This window comes from Mauremys reevesii, linkage group 2, assembly GCF_016161935.1.
Source record: "Mauremys reevesii isolate NIE-2019 linkage group 2, ASM1616193v1, whole genome shotgun sequence".
NCBI classification, from domain to species: domain Eukaryota; kingdom Metazoa; phylum Chordata; order Testudines; family Geoemydidae; genus Mauremys; species Mauremys reevesii.
Genome location: NC_052624.1, coordinates 60187303 through 60207345, shown reverse-complemented (window position 1 = coordinate 60207345; position 20043 = coordinate 60187303). Strand labels below are relative to the sequence as shown.

Genomic DNA, 20043 nt, shown 5'->3' with positions numbered 1-20043 from the left:
CTCAGCTGCCTTCTATTATTTTTTTCTTTAAGATGTCTGATATGTGTTTAATGAGTTAATTTTTCACTGGAAAAATGGCACTTTTTAGGACAGATTCTGTTAGCTATTAAGATGACGAGATAGTGCTAATAGAGATTATGTGGGGAAATTACAGAACAGTCAAATGGTGAATTTTTCATATAGCTATCTTCTATTCTGGAACCATTTCATGTACAGGAATATAATCATTTCTATTTCCTTCATTGTTTACATTTCCTATTCAGTTTAGTTTTTCACCTCTCCTAGGAAACCTTTATCTACCTCATTTCCCAAAGAACCTTTTAAATCTAAATCACGTTCAGTTCAGAAGTCTATAATGGATTTAGAATTGCTCTTTTTATAGCCTATTGATTTTTCTCTTTTATAACTAAAATGATTTTGCAGGACCCTTCTCTGAATCACAAAGCCTACAGAGATGCATTCAAGAAAATGAAGTCTCCAAAAATTCCTTTCATGCCCTTACTTCTGAAAGGTAATGTTAAATGTTGTCTGCCCTTTTTTGCCATGTAATTCCATCTACAGAAATGTGTAATGGTTAGTTACAGTAAGTGTAAGGTGATTTTTCCCACATGTTGTTTCATAAGTACAGTATAGATATAATGTGTATGAGACTTCAGTAGCACTTGCTTTGGATAACAAAGAGTAGCCTTTTAAAAAAAAAATAGGTAAGAATCACATTTTTTTTTTCAAATGCTTTGAAACTTTAGAGCCTTTCCAGTCACCTACTGATAATACAGTCCCTCTGAGCTGTGAGTGTGAAACCTTGGGGCTGAGAAAGATAACTTGCATGTCTCTTGAGTAGCACCACCTGGCTGTGGATGATGCATGAAAACAACATTGATGGGTACCAAAGGGAGAAAAGTCAAACCTTACTCAGCCAAAGGAGAGGTTATGATTGATTTAATGGATATTGAACTGGATTTAATTGAGATCAGAATCTCTCCCATTTATCTATCAAACATACATGGTGCTTATGAATGGGGAGGATTTTGGAGTCAACCCCTTCCACCCTGTGAATTCTGAGAAAGACAATGAACAACTATTCAACATAGTGAGTTAAGTAGACAATTAAGTGGCAGGTATTTCAAGTATCCTATCATCTTGGATTCATTTATTATTAATCATCTTGTCTTTGATCATGACAAATTCATTTGATGTCCCGCTTTCCAGAAGTGTTCTCTTTAGTACATTCATTAAAACCTGGTTACAGCTGCAAACATGTAAAATGTTTTCAAGGGAAAATTCTCCAAACAGGCTGAAAATGTCTGGGAGTTGCCAGGTCCCTAGTCATCTGAGGGGTTTATATATAAAGGAGAATTTTAGTTTTGTTGTCATATTTTAATGGATGACAAGATGAGAGTTCTGAAACAGAGAGGGCAAAAACAAACAATCAAACAAATCCACCAAACTCTATGGTCCATTCTCTGCCTACTCTTTGCACTCTGTTGCCTTGGTACATTATGATGTTTGCACAACAATACAACATTGTATAGAAGACCATGTACATAAAACCATGTACACAACGAGAATTGCCATTAAATATTTTCACATATCTAAGATGCATGGGGATATCAGGAATACCTTACAAAATGTTACCAAAATCCCCATAAATAGTGTGTGCTATTTTAAAGGACGCTGTCATGATTGATATCCAAATGAGCTCTACAATACCTTTTTTATTTCTTCCCCTCTTTCAAGCCATGTAATTATTTGTATGCCAGCCTAGATGCTTAAAGTATCAGAGGGGTAGCCATGTTAGTCTGGATCTGTAAAAGCAGCAAAGAGTCCTGTGGCACCTTATAGACTGACAGACGTATTGGAGCATGAGCTTTCATGGATGCATCCGACAAAGTGGGTATTCACCCACGAAAGCTCATGCTCCAATACGTCTGTTAGTCTAAAAGGTGCCACAGGACTCTTTGCTAGATGCTTCAGTGCTGTTTGTTATAGAGCAAGTTAAAATAAAGTTGCTAGCCTAGAAATAATGAGCAAACCCACCAAAATATCCAAAGCACAAGACGTGGCAGTAATAGAGGACTTGAAGTACCCAGACATCTGTTGGAAGAGTAATATGGCAAAACACAAAATGTCCAATAAGTTCTTTGAATGTATTGGGGACGTCTTTTCATTTCAGAAGGTAGAGGAAGTAACTAGGGGGAGAGCCATTTTAGACTTTACTCTGTCTACCTGGGCTGAATTGGTTGTGAATCTGAAGGTTGAAGGGAATTTGGGTGAAAATGATCATGAAATGATAGATTTAATTATTCTAAGGGAAGGAAGAAGTGAAAGCAGGGGAATAAGGACATTAGACTTAGTCTGCTTTTTGTTTTAACAAACTCAGAGAACAGGAAGTTTATGTCCCACAGGAAGATAATCTAAGGGGAAAAGGAGTTCAGTAGAGCTGATAGTTTAATGAATTAAAATTGCAATAAAAACTGTCCCAAGGCAGAGAAAAGATAGGAAGAATAGTAAGAGGCCAATATGGCTCCACCAGGAGCTCATTAATGAGCTGAAATCAAAAAAGGAATCCTACAATAAGTGGAAATATGGACAAATTGCTAAGGAGGAGTACAAAAGAAAGCACAAGTACGGTATGTAGGGACAAAATCAGAAACAGTAAGGCACAAAACGAGTTACACGTAGCAGGGGACATACAAGGCAATAAGAACAGGTTCTGTAGGTACATTATAGGAGTAAGAGAAAAGACAAAAGAAGGCTTAAGTTCTCTATTTAGTGGAGAAGGAGAGCTAATAATGGATGAACTCAAGAAGACTGAGGTGTTTAGTGCCTATTTTGCTTCAGTGTTCACTAAAAAGGTTGATTGTGACCCATTACTTACCACAGTTGTTATTAAGGATAGATTATGTCACAGAAGTCATGGATGCTGTGACTTCCGGAGACCTCTGTGACATTTTCTGCCTCAGCCCCGGGGTGGTGGGACCGCAGCTGTCGGGGGGCCTCCGCAGCTGTCAGCCACTGTGGGCAGAAAGTGCTGGAAACTCCTCTCCCCCTCCCCCCCCACAGTGGGGGTCAGGCTCTCATTCTCCCCCCCCCCCCCATCAGCCCCAGTTTGTCACAGTTATTTTTAGCCAGGGTACTTTGGGAACTAGCTGAAGCAATCTCAGAACCATTAATGATTATCTCCAGGAACTCATGGAGGATGGGTGAGGTCCCAGTGGACTATGAAAGAGCAAACAACACCTATTGTTAAAAGAGGAACAAAAAGGATGTGAAGAATTATAGTCGGCAAATCTTTGATAACTGGAAAGACACTGGAACAAATTTTTAAACAATCAATTTGTAAGCACCTAGAGGAGAATAGGATGATAAGTAATAGCCAACATAGATTTGTCAAGAACAAATTATGCCTTCTTTGACCAGGTTACTGGCTTAATGGAGGGGGGAAAGCTGTACATGTGAAATACCTTTGATTTTAGTAAGGCTTTTAACACAGTCCCAAATGATAGTCTCTTGAGCAAACTAGGGAACTGTGGTCTAAATGAAATTACTATAAGGTGAGTGGACAATTGTTTGAAAGACTGTACTCAAAGAGTAGATATCAATGGTTTGCTGTCAAACTGGGAGTGCGTAACCGGTGGGGTCCCTCAAGGGTTTGTCCTCGAATTATACTATTGAATATTTTCATTAAAGACTTGGATAATGGAGTGGAGAGTAGGCTTCTAAAATCTACAGATGACACCAAGGCAGGAGGAGTTGCTAGCACTTTGGAGAACAGGATTAGAATTCAAAACAATCTTTATAATTTGGAGAATTCAACTGAAATCAACAAAATGAAATTCAGTAAAGATGAGTAAAAAGTACTTCACTTCAGAAGAAAAAATCAGATGCAGAACTGCAAAATGAGGAATAACCGTCTAAGCAGTAATACTGCTGAAAAGGATCTAGGAGTTCTAGTGCAGTGGTCTCCAAAGTGGGGTGCTCGCAAGAGGATCCTTCGGGGTGTGTGGCAGGAGAAGCATTGCTGGAGCAGCACCACTCTTCCCCCCCACCCCCACCCTCCACCTCGGCAGTTCAGCTGGGAATCCCAGCAGCTTTTTTTTTTTTTTTTTTTTTTGCTTCAACAGTTCGGCTGGGAGCAGGGGGTGTGTGCTCAAAAATTTTTTACTGATGGGGTGAGCGATCAAAAAAGTTTGGAGACCACTGCTCTAGTGGATCACAAATTGCATATGAGTCAATAATGTGAGGCAGTTTTTTTAAAAAAAAAGCTAATATAATAATGGATGTATTAATAGTAGCATCATATGTAAGACATGGAAGATAATTGTCCCACTCTGCTCAGCACTAGAGGGGCCTCAGATGGAGTACAGTGTACAGTTCTGGGCACCACACTTAAGGCTTAACAGACCTGACCTATGAGGAAATATTAAATAAAACTGGGCATGTTTAGTGTTGAGAAAAGAAGTCTGAGGAGGACCACCTCATAAGTCTTCAAATATGTTAAGGGCAGTTTCAAAGAGGACTTTGATCAATTGTTTTCCATGTCCACTGAAGGTAGGACAAGAATTAATCGGCTTAATCTGCAGCGAGGAAGGTTTAGGTCAGATATTAGGAAAAACTTTCTAACTATACGGATAGTTAAGCACTGGACTAGGCATCCCAGGGAGGTTGTGGAATCCCCGTCAATGGAGGTTTTTAAGAACAGGTTAGACAAGCATCTGTCAGGGATGGGCTAGGTCAAGGTATATTTGTTCCTGCCTCAGCACAGGGAGGCTGGCACAGATGGCCTCTCAAGGTCCCTTCCAGCCCTCCATTTCTGTCACTCTATGAATAGCAAAGTAATGTACTCAGATAAAGAGGAACAAAAACAATATTGGGAGGAAGCAGATTTAAGTCTGAATAGGTAAGAAAAGCAATAAGAATGTTTGTTTGTTTTCTCATTCTAATTATGAAAAATACCTTGACAGAGTCCCTTTTAGGTTAATTGAATTTAAACATCAGGCCTTGTTACTGCACAGACACAGCTTTTGAAAATCAGGCTGATTTTTCAAATATTTAATAAAATCCAGTGTTTCATCCTTACAGCATGGCTCAGATGCAATTTTCTGCTCCACTGAATTTATCTAGGCTCTTAGCTATTGGCAGCAAAGCTGTGCAGTCTTCACAGAACAAGAACAAAATTGAACTATCCTGGCTTTTCTGTTTTCAGTACAAAGCCTTTCTTCGTTAGCACTGACAGAAACATAATCTAACTGTTTTTTTTTCTTTTTCCTGTGTTCATAAATATATGTAGCCATTTAGGGACAGATCATGCTTGGTCCTCATGCAGGTGTGCAGTAAGTGGAAGTATGAGGGGAGAGGAAAAGGTGTTTCTTTAGATCTTTTTCTCCTGCATGTGAGAAGTAGTCAGAAGTGCAGTCAGTGCATACAGGAACTGCTCCCTCTTTACTCCCTTGGGAGTGCAGGGTAACCCAGAGCAGAAAGGGAGTTGACAAGGGCCATGGGCCACTCACCTCCTCCTCACTGGCCCACTGAGTAGGAGCAGCATGCATAAGGGAGCAGCCTGCACACCATGAATGAGTTCAGTAGTAGGTGGGCTCAGGGCCATCCTTACCCATACGCAAAGCACGCAGCTGCGTAGGGCACCAGGAAATTTGGGGGCTACCAAATTTCCTGGTGCCCTGCGTAGCTGCATGCTGCTCCAGCCCCTACTCTGGCTCTTCCCCAGGCCCCCACCCCTGCTCCGCCCCAGCCCTGCCCCCACTCCCCTGAAGATTGTAGCCAGGCCGGACCCTGCACTCACTGCATGGTAAGTAGAGCAACCTGGCCCTAGCCTGCTCCGCTCCCCTGCCACCCAGCCGTGCTGCCGGAGAGTGCTGAGGGGCAGTTCCCCCCCTTCCCCCAAGCCTGGGAGCCAGGGGAGCAGAGCAGCCTTGGGCCCCAGGCCTCTGTGGGCAGGAGCTGGCCCCAGCCATCTGTGGGGGACGGGGGGGCCTGGCCACTTCCTGCGGGAAGTGGAGTGACCCGGCCCCAGCCTGCTCTGCTCCCCTGGCTCTCAGGCTTGGTGGGAGGGGTAAACTGCCTCCCAGCTCTTGCCAGCAACGCAGCTGGGAGCCAGGGGAGCAGAGCAGGCTCGGGCCGGGTCACTCCACTTCCCGGAGGAAGTGGCCAGGCCCCCCTGTCCCCCACGGAGGTCTGGGGCCAGCTCCTGCCCGTGGAGGTGTGGGGCCCCACATAGCCCCCCCACAGGGGGAGGGGGAGCTGCGTCAGGCACTGAAATAGCTAGGGATGGCCCTGGTTGTGCTTGTCCTACTCACTAAGAAATTCAGGCAGGCATCCTGCTTCCCTGAGGCAGAAATCAGCCTAGTGCTCCCCTTGGCGCGGGCATCTTTACATCTCTCCTAACACAGGGTGTTCTGCCTGATAAATTGTAGCTCAGAGTTTTTACCAGCATATAAAGCAGCTAGAATTTCCATTGTAAGTAATTACAAAATCCCCTTCAGGCTGATACCTGAGAGTGAGTTTTTGAAACAAAAGGAAGTAAATCAGTTTGACTGTTTTTATGTTCTGGGATTGTCAAAAAGAAAGATGTTCATTGTTTCATCTGCAGATTTTCAGTCCTATAATCTAATTGTATTGGGACTGAGGTTCTCTTCCACCTACAGTGGCAGAGGGGACCGAATGGGGTAGAACGGGTATGGGTTGTTCAGATAGCACAATAGTGAGCACAGTATAAATGCCATGATACATAATGGCAGGCAAATTGCTTTGTTGTCCTTTTGCATGGGATCTCACTGCATTCCATGGAAAGATACATACAACCCAATTACCAAGGGCCATTTGTCAATTGGAAAACATGGCCATTACCTTCGGAATGTATTTGTGACGTCCTATCATCTTGCTAAAATGGTGCTGCAAAAGCATCTTATCACTGCAGGCACTAATATGTATGTTTCTTAACGTAGATACTCTTCTTCAGGATCAAACCAGCAGTTCTACCATATGGTCTTGCAACTGCTATTGTCTCCCCTTTTTGTCTGAAGTTAAGGTTTCAATGTGAATTTAACTTAGCAACAGTTGTGTTGCCTCTTCCCTTCCTTTTATATACTGCATGCAGTTTGCATACTGGTGCCAAGTATACTCAGGGCCGGATTTACACCTTATGCGCCCCTGAGCCCAGCGCCTTCAGCATCCCCCCTGCCTACAGCTGACCTTCGTGTTTTCCATAAAAAATTAAATGAAAAGAAATATAAATGGTAATTTAAATATTTGTTCAATACAGGACCAAAAAATAGTATAATTAAAACATAACCCACTTTTAACTTTTAGGCACCCCCCTGCAATGCTGGTGCCCCTAGTCACGTGCCTACTGTGCCTAATTGGAAATCCAGCCCTGAGTGTAGCCCTGTGCCTCCCACTGACTGCTTTTTTTCCCATTTAAAAACTCTCCCTAGTACTGCTTTGTGGAACCAGAAATAACTGTTTTACTTCCAAAGAGCTAAATCTTGGTATTTGCTGCTAGGTGATTTTTGGCTTAATGGATTGTATTTAATGTTTGTCTATTTGTGTGCCCATCACTGTAGTAGACTTTCATAGTAATCAGGTGTGTGGGGATGGAGGGTGTTTCAGAACTACCTAAGGAAAACAGTAATGCCTGGAACTTTTTTATCCCCTCCTCCAGAAGAGAATTTATTCAGCAGAATTCTGTGTTCGATTTACCACAGCCCTGCCTCAGCCACTCTAAAATCTCTAGCAGCACAGAGAGATTCACACAGTATGGCTACACTTATAAATCTGCAGCGCTGGTAGTTGCAGCGCTGGTCGTCCAGCTGTGCAGGACCAGCGCTGGTGTGTGGCCACACTCACAGCTACCAGCGCTGGTGTGTGGCCACATTTGCAGCGCTGTTGGGAGTGATGCATTATGGGCAGCTATCCCAGCGTTCAAGTGGCAGCAACATGCTTTTCAAAAGAGGGGGGTGGGGTGGGGCGTAGTGTGACAGGGAGCGAGCGAGAGAGAGAGAGTGGATTTTTGGAGCCAACACTGTGTGTTACCTTCCTGCCTTGAAAAATCAGAACATGTTCCCGATCCCTTACCCTTAACTCTTAACTGCAAACAGCCTGCAGCCAACGGACTCCCTCTCTCCCCTCTGCCCCGTTTCTGTCAAGCAAACACTCCCTGCCTGCCTCATTATCTAATTTGATTGTTCACAGATTGATCACAGCAAACAGGAGCTGTGTTTGTAGATAAGCAGCTCCGGGGTCAACGGAGCTACGGAGCTCTGAGTTCACAACAAAACAAAGAGAGGCTGCATAACAAAACAAAGAGAGTAATTTATAAAAGCATTCTGGGATATCTGCTAATACCCTGGAGGCCAATAACAGCACTGGTGTATGGCCACACTTGATGACCAGCGCTGCAGCACCAGCGCTGCAATCTTTATTCCCCATGCTGAGCCAGGTGTACGGCCAGCGCTGCAGCCAGGGAGTTGCAGCGCTGGATGTGCCCTGCAGGTGTGGACACTTACTAATTGCAGCACTGGAAAGCCTCCACCAGGGCTGCAACTCACAAGTGTAGCCATACCCACAGTGTGCAGGGAAGGAGGGTGGAACCCATGCACAGACAATTACTGTGCTCCCCTTCCCACCATCAACTTTTGATTTGGGCCCTGGATAGCACAGTGTATCATCTGTCTTGTTTGATGGAAAGAGTGTTATTTGTGAGTCCCTAGATTATGTTTAGTGAGTAACAAATTTCTCCCGATTAATGTTCCCATAGAGGTGTACATTTTTTGTTTTTTAATGAAAGCACCAGTGATAGTTGTTTGTGCCCTATAAAGAACACAAACATGTGGCATTGTAGCAATACTTATGAGACTGTTCTGTTCCTTATTTTGTTATTCCTTTGTATCTAAAACAAATGCCCTGGCATTTAATAATGTTGTATCTCTTTTTAAACTTTGTAGATGTAACGTTCATCCATGAAGGAAATAAAACTTTTCTGGATAACCTTGTTAATTTTGAAAAGCTGGTATGTACATTTTGTCTTTTATAACGTCCTCTTTTTTGTGGGAAAATCCATCTCTCTCTCTCTCTCTCTCTCCTTTTTTTATTCCTCTTCTCCCCACCTCTTGTGTTAAATGTATCATGCTTTGATAACCAAGCACAATATCTCTTAGCCTTTTCAGTTCTCTCCATGAGCTCCACCAGCTCCCTCACAGCATCATATTTATCCTTGACTAAGGGTTTGTCTAAATGGTGGGATAAAGTGCACTAGGGAACCTTTACGCGCACCAGCAGGGTCTAAATGGACCAATTAATGCACAACATATTAGTGTGCTTTACAAATTACACACCTATAGTTTGCATTGCCCCACAATCTAAACAAGCGTAAGTTCTCAAACTGTTGTTGCCTCTTCTGTCCACTCAGCCTCTTCTCAGAGTTTAGTCCCTCCCCCCCCCCCCAGGTACACAGCAGCAGGTCACCCCAATTTAAGTCATCACTAATTCCAGGTATTTTAAATGAAAGTAAGTTCATGATTTGGGTAGGAGATAAACAGGAAGAATAGACACAATAAAAGCTAAATATTAATCTTTATGTAGAGGGTAGTGCATTAGCCTTTTAGCTTAGGCCAGATCTACAGTAGAAAGTTTTGCTGGTATAGTAATGTCAGTTAGGAGTGTGATTCTTTACAACATCTCTCTATACCAGCAAAAACCTTAGTGTCAGGGGCGGCTCTAGGCATTTTGCCACCCCAAGCAGGGCAGGCAGGCTGCCTTCGGCGGCTTGCCTGTGGAGGGTCCGCTGGTCCCACGGCTTCGGCGGACCTCCGAAGCCACAGGACCAGCGGACCCTCCGCAGGCCAGCCGCCGAAGGCAGCCTGCCTGCTGCCCTCGCAGCGCCGGCAGAGCGCCCCCCGCGGCTTGCTGCCCCAAGCACGCACTTGGTGTGCTGGGGTCTGGAGCTGCCCCTGCTTAGTGTAGACACAGTTATATTGGCGGGGAAAGTGCTTTTGCTAGTATAGCTTATTTTATTTGAGGGACTGGTATAAGTTATACCTGAAAAAGCACTCTCTTGCCTGTATAAGCTGTGTATGCTCTAGGAGGGTTTGCTGGACTAGCTATATTGGCAAACCTTTTCTAGAGTAGATTAGGCCTTAGTTACTTTAGTATGGATAAGCATGATACAAAGTCTACATATTGGAGTGTCATGTTTCAGCAAAATATTATCAGGCTTGTCCACCCTTTTTAGGTATGTGATATGTGTCAAAAGGTGATGAGGCATATCTCTCCTCCTGATCTTAATCTTTTTCTCTCTTTGTTGTGGAAATGACTAATTTACTGTATCCAGTACCTATTGGTTGAGTAAACAGAGAGAACAATTCATTTCTCCCTGTTTCATCCCAAGGTAACTTTATAACCTAGGTGGTCCATTCTTTGTATGTTCAATTCGATTCTTGTACCTTTTCTTGTTGCAGTGCTTAGAAGAACACTGATTTGCATTTAATAAAAGGTTTTCTTGTGCCTAGTCCATTAACTGTTTGACCTTTATGTGTTTGCACATAAACTTATTAGCAAGTTCTTCCTCAAGCGCTCTCACAAGTTTGTCTCATTAACATGTAAATTGAAATAGTCCTTGATGCACACTGATTGTTAGTAAACATCCCTTACAGGCTTATATATTAATTTATTGGAGACAAAGTGTATGATTCTCAACTCAGTCTTAATCAGGCCTTTGTTTTTTGTAATCACATGTAGGCCTTGGCTACAGTAGACTAGAGGCTTGGCTACACTTACAAATTTGCAGCGCTGCAGCAGGTGGTGAAAAAAAACACACCTGGCAGCGCTGCAAATTGCGGGCGCGCCAAGCGCCAAGCCCAGCTGGGCCGCTGCGCGCTCGCGCAGCGCTGTCCCCACAGGGAGCTGGGAGGAGCTGGAGCTGAGGAGGAGTTTGAGAGCGCTGGCGCTGGCGCTGGCTGCGCTGGCGCAAAGCGCGCGCGCCGCGCGAGCGCCGCGCTGCAGCGCTGCAAGCAGCCAGCTAGTTTTGTAAAAAGAACGAGGAGTACTGTTGGCACCTTAGAGACTAACAAATTTATTTGGTCATAAGCTTTTGTGGGCTAAAACCCACTTCGTCGGATACATACAGTGGAAAATACAGTAGGAAGATGTATATACTTAGAGAACATGAAAAAATGGGTGTTGCCTTACCAACTCTAACGAGACTAATCAATTAAGGTGGGCTATTATCAGCAGGAGGAAAAAAACTTTTGAAGTGATAATCAGGATGGCCCATTTCACAGTTGACAAGAAGGTGTGAGTTAAAGGTAGGGGAAAAATTAGCATGGGGAAATAGTTTTTACTTTGTGTAATGACCCATCCGCTCCCAGTCTTTATTCAAGTCTAATTTAATGGTGTCCAATTTGCAAATTAATTCCAGTTCTGCAGTTTCTCGTTGGAGTCTGTTTTTGAAGGTTTTTTTGTTGGAGAATTGCCACTTTTAGGTCTGTAATTGAGTGACCAGGGAGATTGAAGTGTTCTCCAACTGGCTTTTGAATGTTATGATTCTTGACATCTGATTTGTATCCATTTATTCTTTTGTGTAGAGACTGTCCAGTTTGGCCAATGTACATGGCAGAGGGGCATTGCTGGTACATGATAGCCTATATCACATTGGTAGATGTGCAGGTGAACGAGCCTCTGATGGTGTGGCTGATGTGATTCGGTCCTATGATGGTGTCTCTTGAATAGATATGTGGACAGAGATGGCAACGGGCTTTGTTGCAAGGGTAGGCTCCTGGATTAGTGTTTTTGTTGTGTGGTTGCTGGTGAGTATTTGCTTCAGGTTGGGGAGCTGAGTGTAAGCAAGAACTGGCCTGTCTCCCAAGATCTGTGAGAGTAAGGGATTGTCTTTCAGAATAGGTTGTAGATCTTTGATGATGTGCTGGAGAGGTTTTAGTTGGGGGCTGAAGGTGATGGCTAGTGGCGTTCTGTTACTTTCTTTGTTGGGCCTGTCCTGGAGTAGGTCACTTCTGGTTATTCTTCTGGCTCTGTCAGTCTGTTTCTTCACTTCAGCAACTGGGTATTGTAGTTTTAAGAATGCTTGATCTTGTAGGTGTTTGTCTCTGTCTGAGGGATTGGAGCAAATGTGATTGTATCTTAGAGCTTGGCTGTAGACAGTGGATCGTGTGATGTGGTCTGGATGAAAGCTGGAGGCATGTAGGTAAGTATAGTGGTCAGTAAGTTTCCGGTATAGGGTGGTGTTTATGTGACCATCGCTTATTAGCATTGTAGTGTCTAGGAAGTGGATCTCTTGTGTGGACTGGTCCAGGCTGAGGTTGATGGTGGGATGGAAATTGTTGAAATCATGGTGGAATTCCTCCAGGACTTCTTTTCCATGGGTCCAGATGATGAAGATATCATCAATCTAGCGCAAGTAGAGTAGGGGCATTAGGGGACAAGAGCTGAGGAAGCGTTCTGAGTCAGCCCTAAAAATGTTGGCATACTGTGGGGCCACGCGGGTACCCATAGCAGTGCCGCTGACTTGAAGGTATACATTGTCCCCAAATGTGAAATAGTTGTGGGTGAGGACAAAGTTCAGCCACCAGGTTTGCCATGACGTTATCAGAGATACTGTTCCTGACGGCTTGTAGTCCATCTTTGTGTGGAATGTTGGTGTAGAGGGCTTCTACATCCATAGTGGCCAGGATGGTGTTTTTTGGAAGATCACCAATGGATTGTAGATTCCTCAGCAAGTCAGTGGTGTCTCGAAGATAGCTAGGAGTGCTGGTAGCATAGGGCCTGAGGAGAGAGTCTACATAGCCAGACAATCCTGCTGTCAGGGTACCAGTGCCTGAGATGATGGGGTGTCCAGGATTTCCAGGTTTATGGATCTTGGGTAGCAGATAGAATACCCCTGGTCAGGGTTCTAGGGGTGTGTCTGTGCACCAGGGCAGCTCTACCAGTAGAAGCTCCAAAGTGATAGCCTGGTTCCAATGAAGTCAGCGGGGCCAGGATTTTGCCCCTAGTGAAGGCGGTCATCAACAGCCAGCAGCATTTCAACCACCATGTCATCTAGACTTGCTGTGAGAAGGGTCAAACAACATGGTTGTTAATTCTCCTGCCTGCAGCCCTGTGTGCATGAGTGCTCCCACCAATGGTAGCAAGGGTGAGAACTCTTAAGATAAAGAAGCAATGTAGACCCAGCCCATATAAGTATTATTCTAGTTCATTTTGATGTTTAAGTATTTGATTTGTTGGTATGGAATTAGCAAGAAGTGTGTCAATCATCTCACCCTAATCACTTTGTATTGTATTCCTTTCCCATCTTTCCTTGCCCAATGCCCCTGTAGATTGTAAACTCATCAGCACAGGGAAGGTATTTTCCTCTGTTTGTATTATGCCTAGCATATTCTGGGCACTCTGGCAATAATAATAATAAATAAATAATAATAATAATTCTCATTGACTTCAGTTGATTCAAGATCAAGCCACTAAACTGCACCTGCAAATAACTAAGTTCAAAATTGTGCTAATGGGCATTAGCACTTGAAATTGATCTTGAAGAGGGGGGAAAAAAAAGAGAGAGAGAAAAGAGGAGGAGAAAAGAAAGAGGCCTGAATACTGAACTTGCTGTTGCAGATAAAATCTTCTGTAGGGAAGCAATACACCTACCATCATAGCTGTACTGGAATTTTCCTTATGTGACAGCATCTTTGCTTTGAAATTCATATCCCCATTAGATTCAGGATTTTCATATGTTTATTTCCTGCATTCAATGTGATATGAATACAATGAATCAGAAGCTTGTTCAAAATGCAAAGAAATAAATTCACTAAGGGAAGAAAAGCTGCAAGCTGTTGAGTCAATTAGGAAAGTATATCATAATAGACCAGACTTAGCAAAAGCTAAGGGGATTTCACTTTTTAATTTAACTTTCTATTTTGTAAGATCTAGACTACAGTTTTTTAGACCAATATTTATTGTGTCCTTTGCCTTAACATGAGAATTGCAAATGCAAAGTAATAAATGGATGGAATAAGGTCTAAATTAGGGTTACAGTATTTCATTTTCTGGAAAAAGAGGATACTACTAGAGAGGAGGGGAAGTATGGGGTGGGTGGGATGGGAAGGGGAGCTGTGGGGGGGGGGCACCTGTGACAGGCATATTCAGTGGAGGTGGAGGACAGTGTCACTCCTTGTCACGTGGCAGGGCAGCTGGCGCAAGTCCAGGATGCAGCGACAGCCATCAGTCATTGCCTCCCTGCAGGTCCCCTTCCCCAGAGCAGAGAGCCAGGTCCTGAGTGAGTGGAATCCAGCAGCTGTGGCTTGCAGAGGAATGGACCAATCAGTTGCAGATGCAGAGAGGGACCAATCTGGAAGCAGACCAATTAGGGCTCTTTCTGAGCTGCAGCTTGTCTGCTCTGCAAAAACCCTGGACGTTTCCTGAAATTTGAAAACTTTGCCTGGACAGAGAAAAGAGGTTCAAAAAAGGAGATTATATCGATATGGTAACCCTAGTCTAAATGTTACCATTATATTATAAATATCTTCATATTCTTTACTGACATCTTTTGCTGAGATATAGCTTCTTTCATTATTCCTCTGTCAATCACAACCACCATCTATATATCTCTTATAGTAATAACATATCTTGGCCACCACTGCTACTTAAATGCACAATCCTGTAAACTTCAGCACATTGGTATTTATCATCTTACAGGCAGTCCCTTTGTGGACTAGTAGTAAGAACTGTACATGTAATATAAATAAAGGTTTTCAGGATCATGCCCAAAAATATCTGTGGGACTTCTGAGCATACTGATGAACTGGATTGCCATAAACAGTTGAATTATTGCTAATGATCATGTGCTAAGAGTGGTTACCAGTCAAGTCTCAGGTCTGGTCTATATTACAGAGTTAGGTTGATGCAAGGCAGCTTACATTGACCTAACTATGGAAGCATCTACAGTTAAATTTTGATCCCACTATGCTTAATAACTCCGCTTCCATGAGCAGTGTAGAGTCAAAGTCAATGTAGTTAGGTCAGTGCAGTGTCAGAGTAGACACTGTGTTGCTTACATTGACTGTTACTGGCTTTCAAGAGCTGTCCCACACTGGCAATACACAAGGAGTAAAGCATAGACACGCACAAGCAATGTAATTACTACGGCAGCTGTATGCTGACATAAGTTAGGTCAACTTAATTTTATAGTGTAGACATGGTCTCAGTCACTGTATGCATTCCTACATATTTATCACACTCTGGTATACAGCCATCTATTAAAACAATCAGAAAATAGCAGTCCATTTTCAGATGAATTAACAGGTTTTCTGTATTGTAACTGGGTCAGGCAAGTCAGAGGGACAGTGTGAAATGCCTAAATGTCAAAATATGGGATATAAACTGGAAGATGCAACAACAGCAGAAGAACACAGGAATGTCATAACTCTAGTGGGATTTAAGAAATTGGTCATGCAAACTTAGGACCTCTCATTAGAACTTTATTTTAATCAGTGCAAGGAAATGATGTTAGCATAAGAGACTGAGAGATTTCATGGTAAATGGAACACAGATGAAAAAAATGATTTTGCTTCACTGATTTATTAAAGAACATCAAGTCTTCATTAAGCATATACTCAGTTGTTCTCATGATAAGCTATTCTGTGAAGGAACATTGTAAACAATTCATATTGTGGTTGTGGAGAGATGAATTATGCTACATCATTCCAAGCTATACTTTGCTCTGGACAGCTAATCCTTTCCACTTCTGGCTGGATTTTGAAGGAGGTGTGAGAACAGCCTGTACTGTTTCCATAAAATGCCATATTGCTATTGTTAATTGCAGGCAGGTTGTTTAAATTTGTCACCATATTCCGTCAAGGGCTTCTGGCCCATTTCAATAGGCTCTTTCCTTTGGATTGTAAGTGTAATCAAAAGAAAACATGCATATACGGCATTATGGACCAGATCCTTCACTCGTGAAAACCAATGTAGCTCTGTTAACTTAGACATAGCTATTCCAATTAATATCCAAATAAGGATCTGATGCTAAAGGTGGAACAAAATTTTAAAGGTTTTTCTCTGTTGAATATGAGCAACCATCTGCAGCCTATTTTGCCTAAGGAAAAACAGTACAATAAAAATCTTTTAAAATCAACAACTAATCAAATCGTTACCATGCCATAGACTTGTAAAAACTGAATGAAGGGGTAAAGGCTTGCTGAAAACTTAGCCCATAATGTAGTTTTAGCCTTTTACTCCCCCATGCACTGAAAAGGAAGCATGCAATTAAGTACATCTTCCTCCTTTGGAGTTTTTTACTTTAACAGAAGTCACTTAATTTTTCATATACATGAACACAAATCTGCTCTTCCTGCAACAGTTTAAAACCTGACACACACTACTCCACTAAGCATGAGGGGGAAAGAGAGGGGGGATTTCAAGCATCTCCTTTGAAAGAAGAAAACATAGAGAAATTATCCTTTTTCATTGTCCATTTCCATGGGTTCCTAGGAAGACCCCCTCTATCTGTGTAGTGTAAACAAAATCCTTCTGTGAAAGGAGTCAGAAAGAACTAACCTTGTTTCAGGATATGTTGACACCGAGCCACAAGCAAACGAACAACCTTCTCCCCATCTAATCTAAATGTCTCCAAATCCTGCCTCCTTCCTTTCTCACCATTGCTGCAATTGTTGTTGCAAAGTGTGGGGCTAGGGAAGGATTTTCTAGTAACAGCCCCCCTGTCAGATTTCTGCACTGATATATTGTACTTTTTATTTCACAGCACATGATTGCTGATACTGTCCGATCACTGAGACATTGCAGGAATAACCAATGTGGTAAGTAGTAGTAAGTTTAATTACAAAATTACATTTCCCTTGTTACTTGTCTCTCATTAGTTACATATATCAAAAGAACTATTTCCCGGTCTCTCTGCTTCCTCTCCCATGGCCTAGGGTTACTTTTACAGTAAAACATACTTGCTGTTTGTTTTAACCTAGAAGAGGGGAGAGTGTGTTGTGAAAGTCACCTCAGCAAACAGAATGTAATTACAGCTACTTTCCAAAGATTTTCACAAAATGCTGTGTTCTCCCCAATCCCCAATATGCACAGTCATCTACCTGTAATGTTACACAAGATCTGAGTTTTATAGACCTGCATCAGAAGGAAAAAAAAGTAAAGGCCTCTAATTACCTGGTGAGCTTGTGAGGTATCCTACAGCTTCCAATAACAAGTGGTGTGTTTAGGATGGAGATTTAGTGCAGTCTCACCAGTCTCCTACATGAACTCTCTTTAAGCAACTGATTGAAACTTGTATTGGCATCTCACTAGATGAAGAGTGATATATCACTCTGGATTTTCATAGTGTTCCACTGAGACCAACTGGGTATCTGTAAACTTTTTTCCTTATTCTCTGTATGACTTGCACTACAATTATACAAGGGAGGGGATAGACAACACAATATTTTTTATAGTGGTAGGGTCCTAATTTAAACACACTAAAATAAATGCCACATTAAGACCAAAAACACTCTACCTGGAGGGACTTCAGACATGTGTTAATATTGCTTTGAGGACATCGACTAGAGTTTGTGGCAGATAATGTCTCAGTTTTCTCTTCAATCGACTGTTCAGTTTTCATCTGACGCATGGTTAAAGCCATTCTGCTGGGGGAACTCCTGTGAAATAACAGCATTTCTCTTGTTTCTACCATCTTAGCCGAAATCAAAAGCATAACTGATCAAAACAGAAGGCTTGACCCTCTCTTTTCCCCCACCCCCCCAAAAAAAAATCTTTGAAGAGTTGTCCTGCATTGTCACATTTCACCTGATCTAAAGGAAATGGTTCAGGGGCCCACTTGCTGACGTACGTTTGTGCTACAGCTATTTAAACACTCAAAGCTAGATCCTCAGACCCTGCTCAAAGTTTGTTCCTGCCGACAGACAAAAAAGTAGCACTTAAATCAGCCTCAGAGGGACTGCTGAGCATATTCCAAACATGAGGAAATCCAGCTTTATGCCTCCCGCTTCCCATCCCTCTGGTGTTAGAAGCATATCAAGAAAGCAGGCAGATGAGGGGGCAAAGCTGCAGTTTCAGAGCATGGTGTTTCCATGGCTTAGAACTTTCTTCCCCTCCATTCCCCTTTGAGGATAAGGATCTTCCCACCAGAGCATCTGGTCCTCTGCAGATGCTTTGGACCATCACACTTCACCTGCCATTTTTAATGGCATGTTTGGCTCATATTTGGAAAGTATGGATTGGTTCGAAAACTGATCTCAGATTCATTTCCTTTTCTCCATATAAACTTTAGGCAATGAAGTTCCTCCAAAGGAGAATCAAGAGCTGAAGCCACATGTCTATCACCTGCACGTCATTGACGACCAGCAAACGCTGTTTGAGCTTTCTCACCGGATAGAGCCTCGAGCATGAGCGCCCACAGCTTCATGTAACCTTGTAACTGCAGCACTTTTAATTAAGTGAATGTTTATGCCAAGCATGTTGCTTCCCTATATGAGAACAGTTTACTGAGTTTTATCAGTAGTCACATGATACACACAGGAAAATCAAGCAAAGCAAGAAAAAGAGCTGTTCACAGCATTCCAGGCAAGGATAGTGCCATTTCCACTTATCAGAAAAGGAAGGAGAAGAGCAGCATTGTTTAAGCTAAGAAGCTTGGTTTATGTGACCATATTGGTGGTCCAGTGTAGCTTTCAATCGAGATTCCGCCAGTATTAGAGGGAAAGGAAGCATCATGTCACCATAACAAAACATTCCAGCAAGCAACACTGTGTGACATGGGGGTTCACAATTCACCATACAGTATGTACCTCACTAATCTGAGGCTGCCAAAGTATTTATTGTTGCAAAAAAAAAAAAAAGTGCAATCCATGTTGCCGCTCTGGCTCCAGGGGAATGTCTTATTCGAGAGAACAGCAAATGCCTCAGAATGGGAATATAAAAAATAACTTGTATAAAACAGTGTTGCATGTTAATGCAATTGTGTGTCCTGATTGGAGGTCATAAGTCAACAGAAGCTGATATCTGAAACTCTCCTAATTTCACTTTCTCTTAAGAATTTGCTTTGTAGCAGACAGTAAAAAGATAAATCTAATCTTGACACGGTTTATGGAAACAAACCAGGCATTTCCCCTTTTGAGAGACCAAGGGGGCTATCCTGCAACTCAATTAGAGCAGTTCTCCATATGTATGAAACCTGAATAGGCTTTCAACGTTATTTCCTTCTAACACTTCTCTTCCTCCACCCCTGCCCCAATTTTCATTTAGACAAATCAAGGTAGTATTCATTGGCATTACTGAGTATGTTTTAAGTCACGTTCACAATGTATTCATGTCTCCAGGACCCTCTCATCAGAATATTGTTTTTCAGGGCTAAGGAATGGTCCTGAAATAATCTAGTATACACTATGGATGATGTAATGTGCTTCACAGTAAACACAATTTATTGTAGAGGGCCTTATAGCAAAATCCTCTTTGCAGTGGCAGTGAAGGTGTACTGCCTGCCTGCCTGTCTGTATTATGTCTTTATCACACGAGAAAGACTTCCAAGAAAATGCTCCTTTGTTGACATTTGGGTCCACCAGAGTGTCTGAAGTAGCATGCTCTTCATCATATTGTGATCTGTGGTTTAAAGGGACAGAAAAGCAGCTTTAACAAGTAGTTTCGGGGACATTCTGTCAGATGCATTCAAGTTTCCCCATCTGTGAAATATTGTACAGTTATAATGTAAAGGAAACAGATGTCTCAAATGTATTTGCTTGTACTTTGGTATTATCAAATACGATATGATTTTTCTTTTTTTGAAAGAAATCTTTTTACCCAGTAAAAAGAAGAAAAATAAACTCTTGCTGGCCATGGAGTAAAAATTTCCAAGTTTTTCTGTAGATGTGCTTGCACATATTGTAAATAACTCTTCTGTGCAAACAGACCAAAACTGTTCAAGTCAGGACACTAGCTTTAGTGGACTCACGTTTGCAGTATAAAAACATAAATCACAAATAATGCTTGTTTTTTGTTTTGTTGCAATTCATA

General features: G+C 42.4%; 1 protein-coding gene across 8 annotated transcripts in view; it reads left to right on the top strand.

The window, feature by feature from the left end:
- Positions 1 to 18872, top strand: part of RAPGEF5 (Rap guanine nucleotide exchange factor 5) — a 229774-nt gene extending 210902 nt beyond the window's left edge. For 5 of the 8 annotated variants that reach the window (XR_005594557.1, XR_005594556.1, XR_005594555.1 and 2 more), the window contains 5 exons: positions 424 to 511; positions 8961 to 9025; positions 14260 to 14500; positions 16778 to 16832; positions 18305 to 18391. Coding sequence is in view for 3 of the 8 variants with exons in the window: in XM_039526096.1 (XP_039382030.1) it covers positions 424 to 511; positions 8961 to 9025; positions 16778 to 16832; positions 18305 to 18423 (327 nt within the window). In the remaining 5 variants the exon portion in view is untranslated. Of the gene's footprint in view, positions 1 to 423; positions 512 to 8960; positions 9026 to 14259; positions 14501 to 16777; positions 16833 to 18304 lie in introns of all 8 variants that reach the window. The other 3 variants (XM_039526096.1, XM_039526095.1, XM_039526094.1) reach the window with 1 other exon arrangement.
- The last annotated feature ends 1171 nt before the right edge of the window (positions 18873 to 20043 follow it).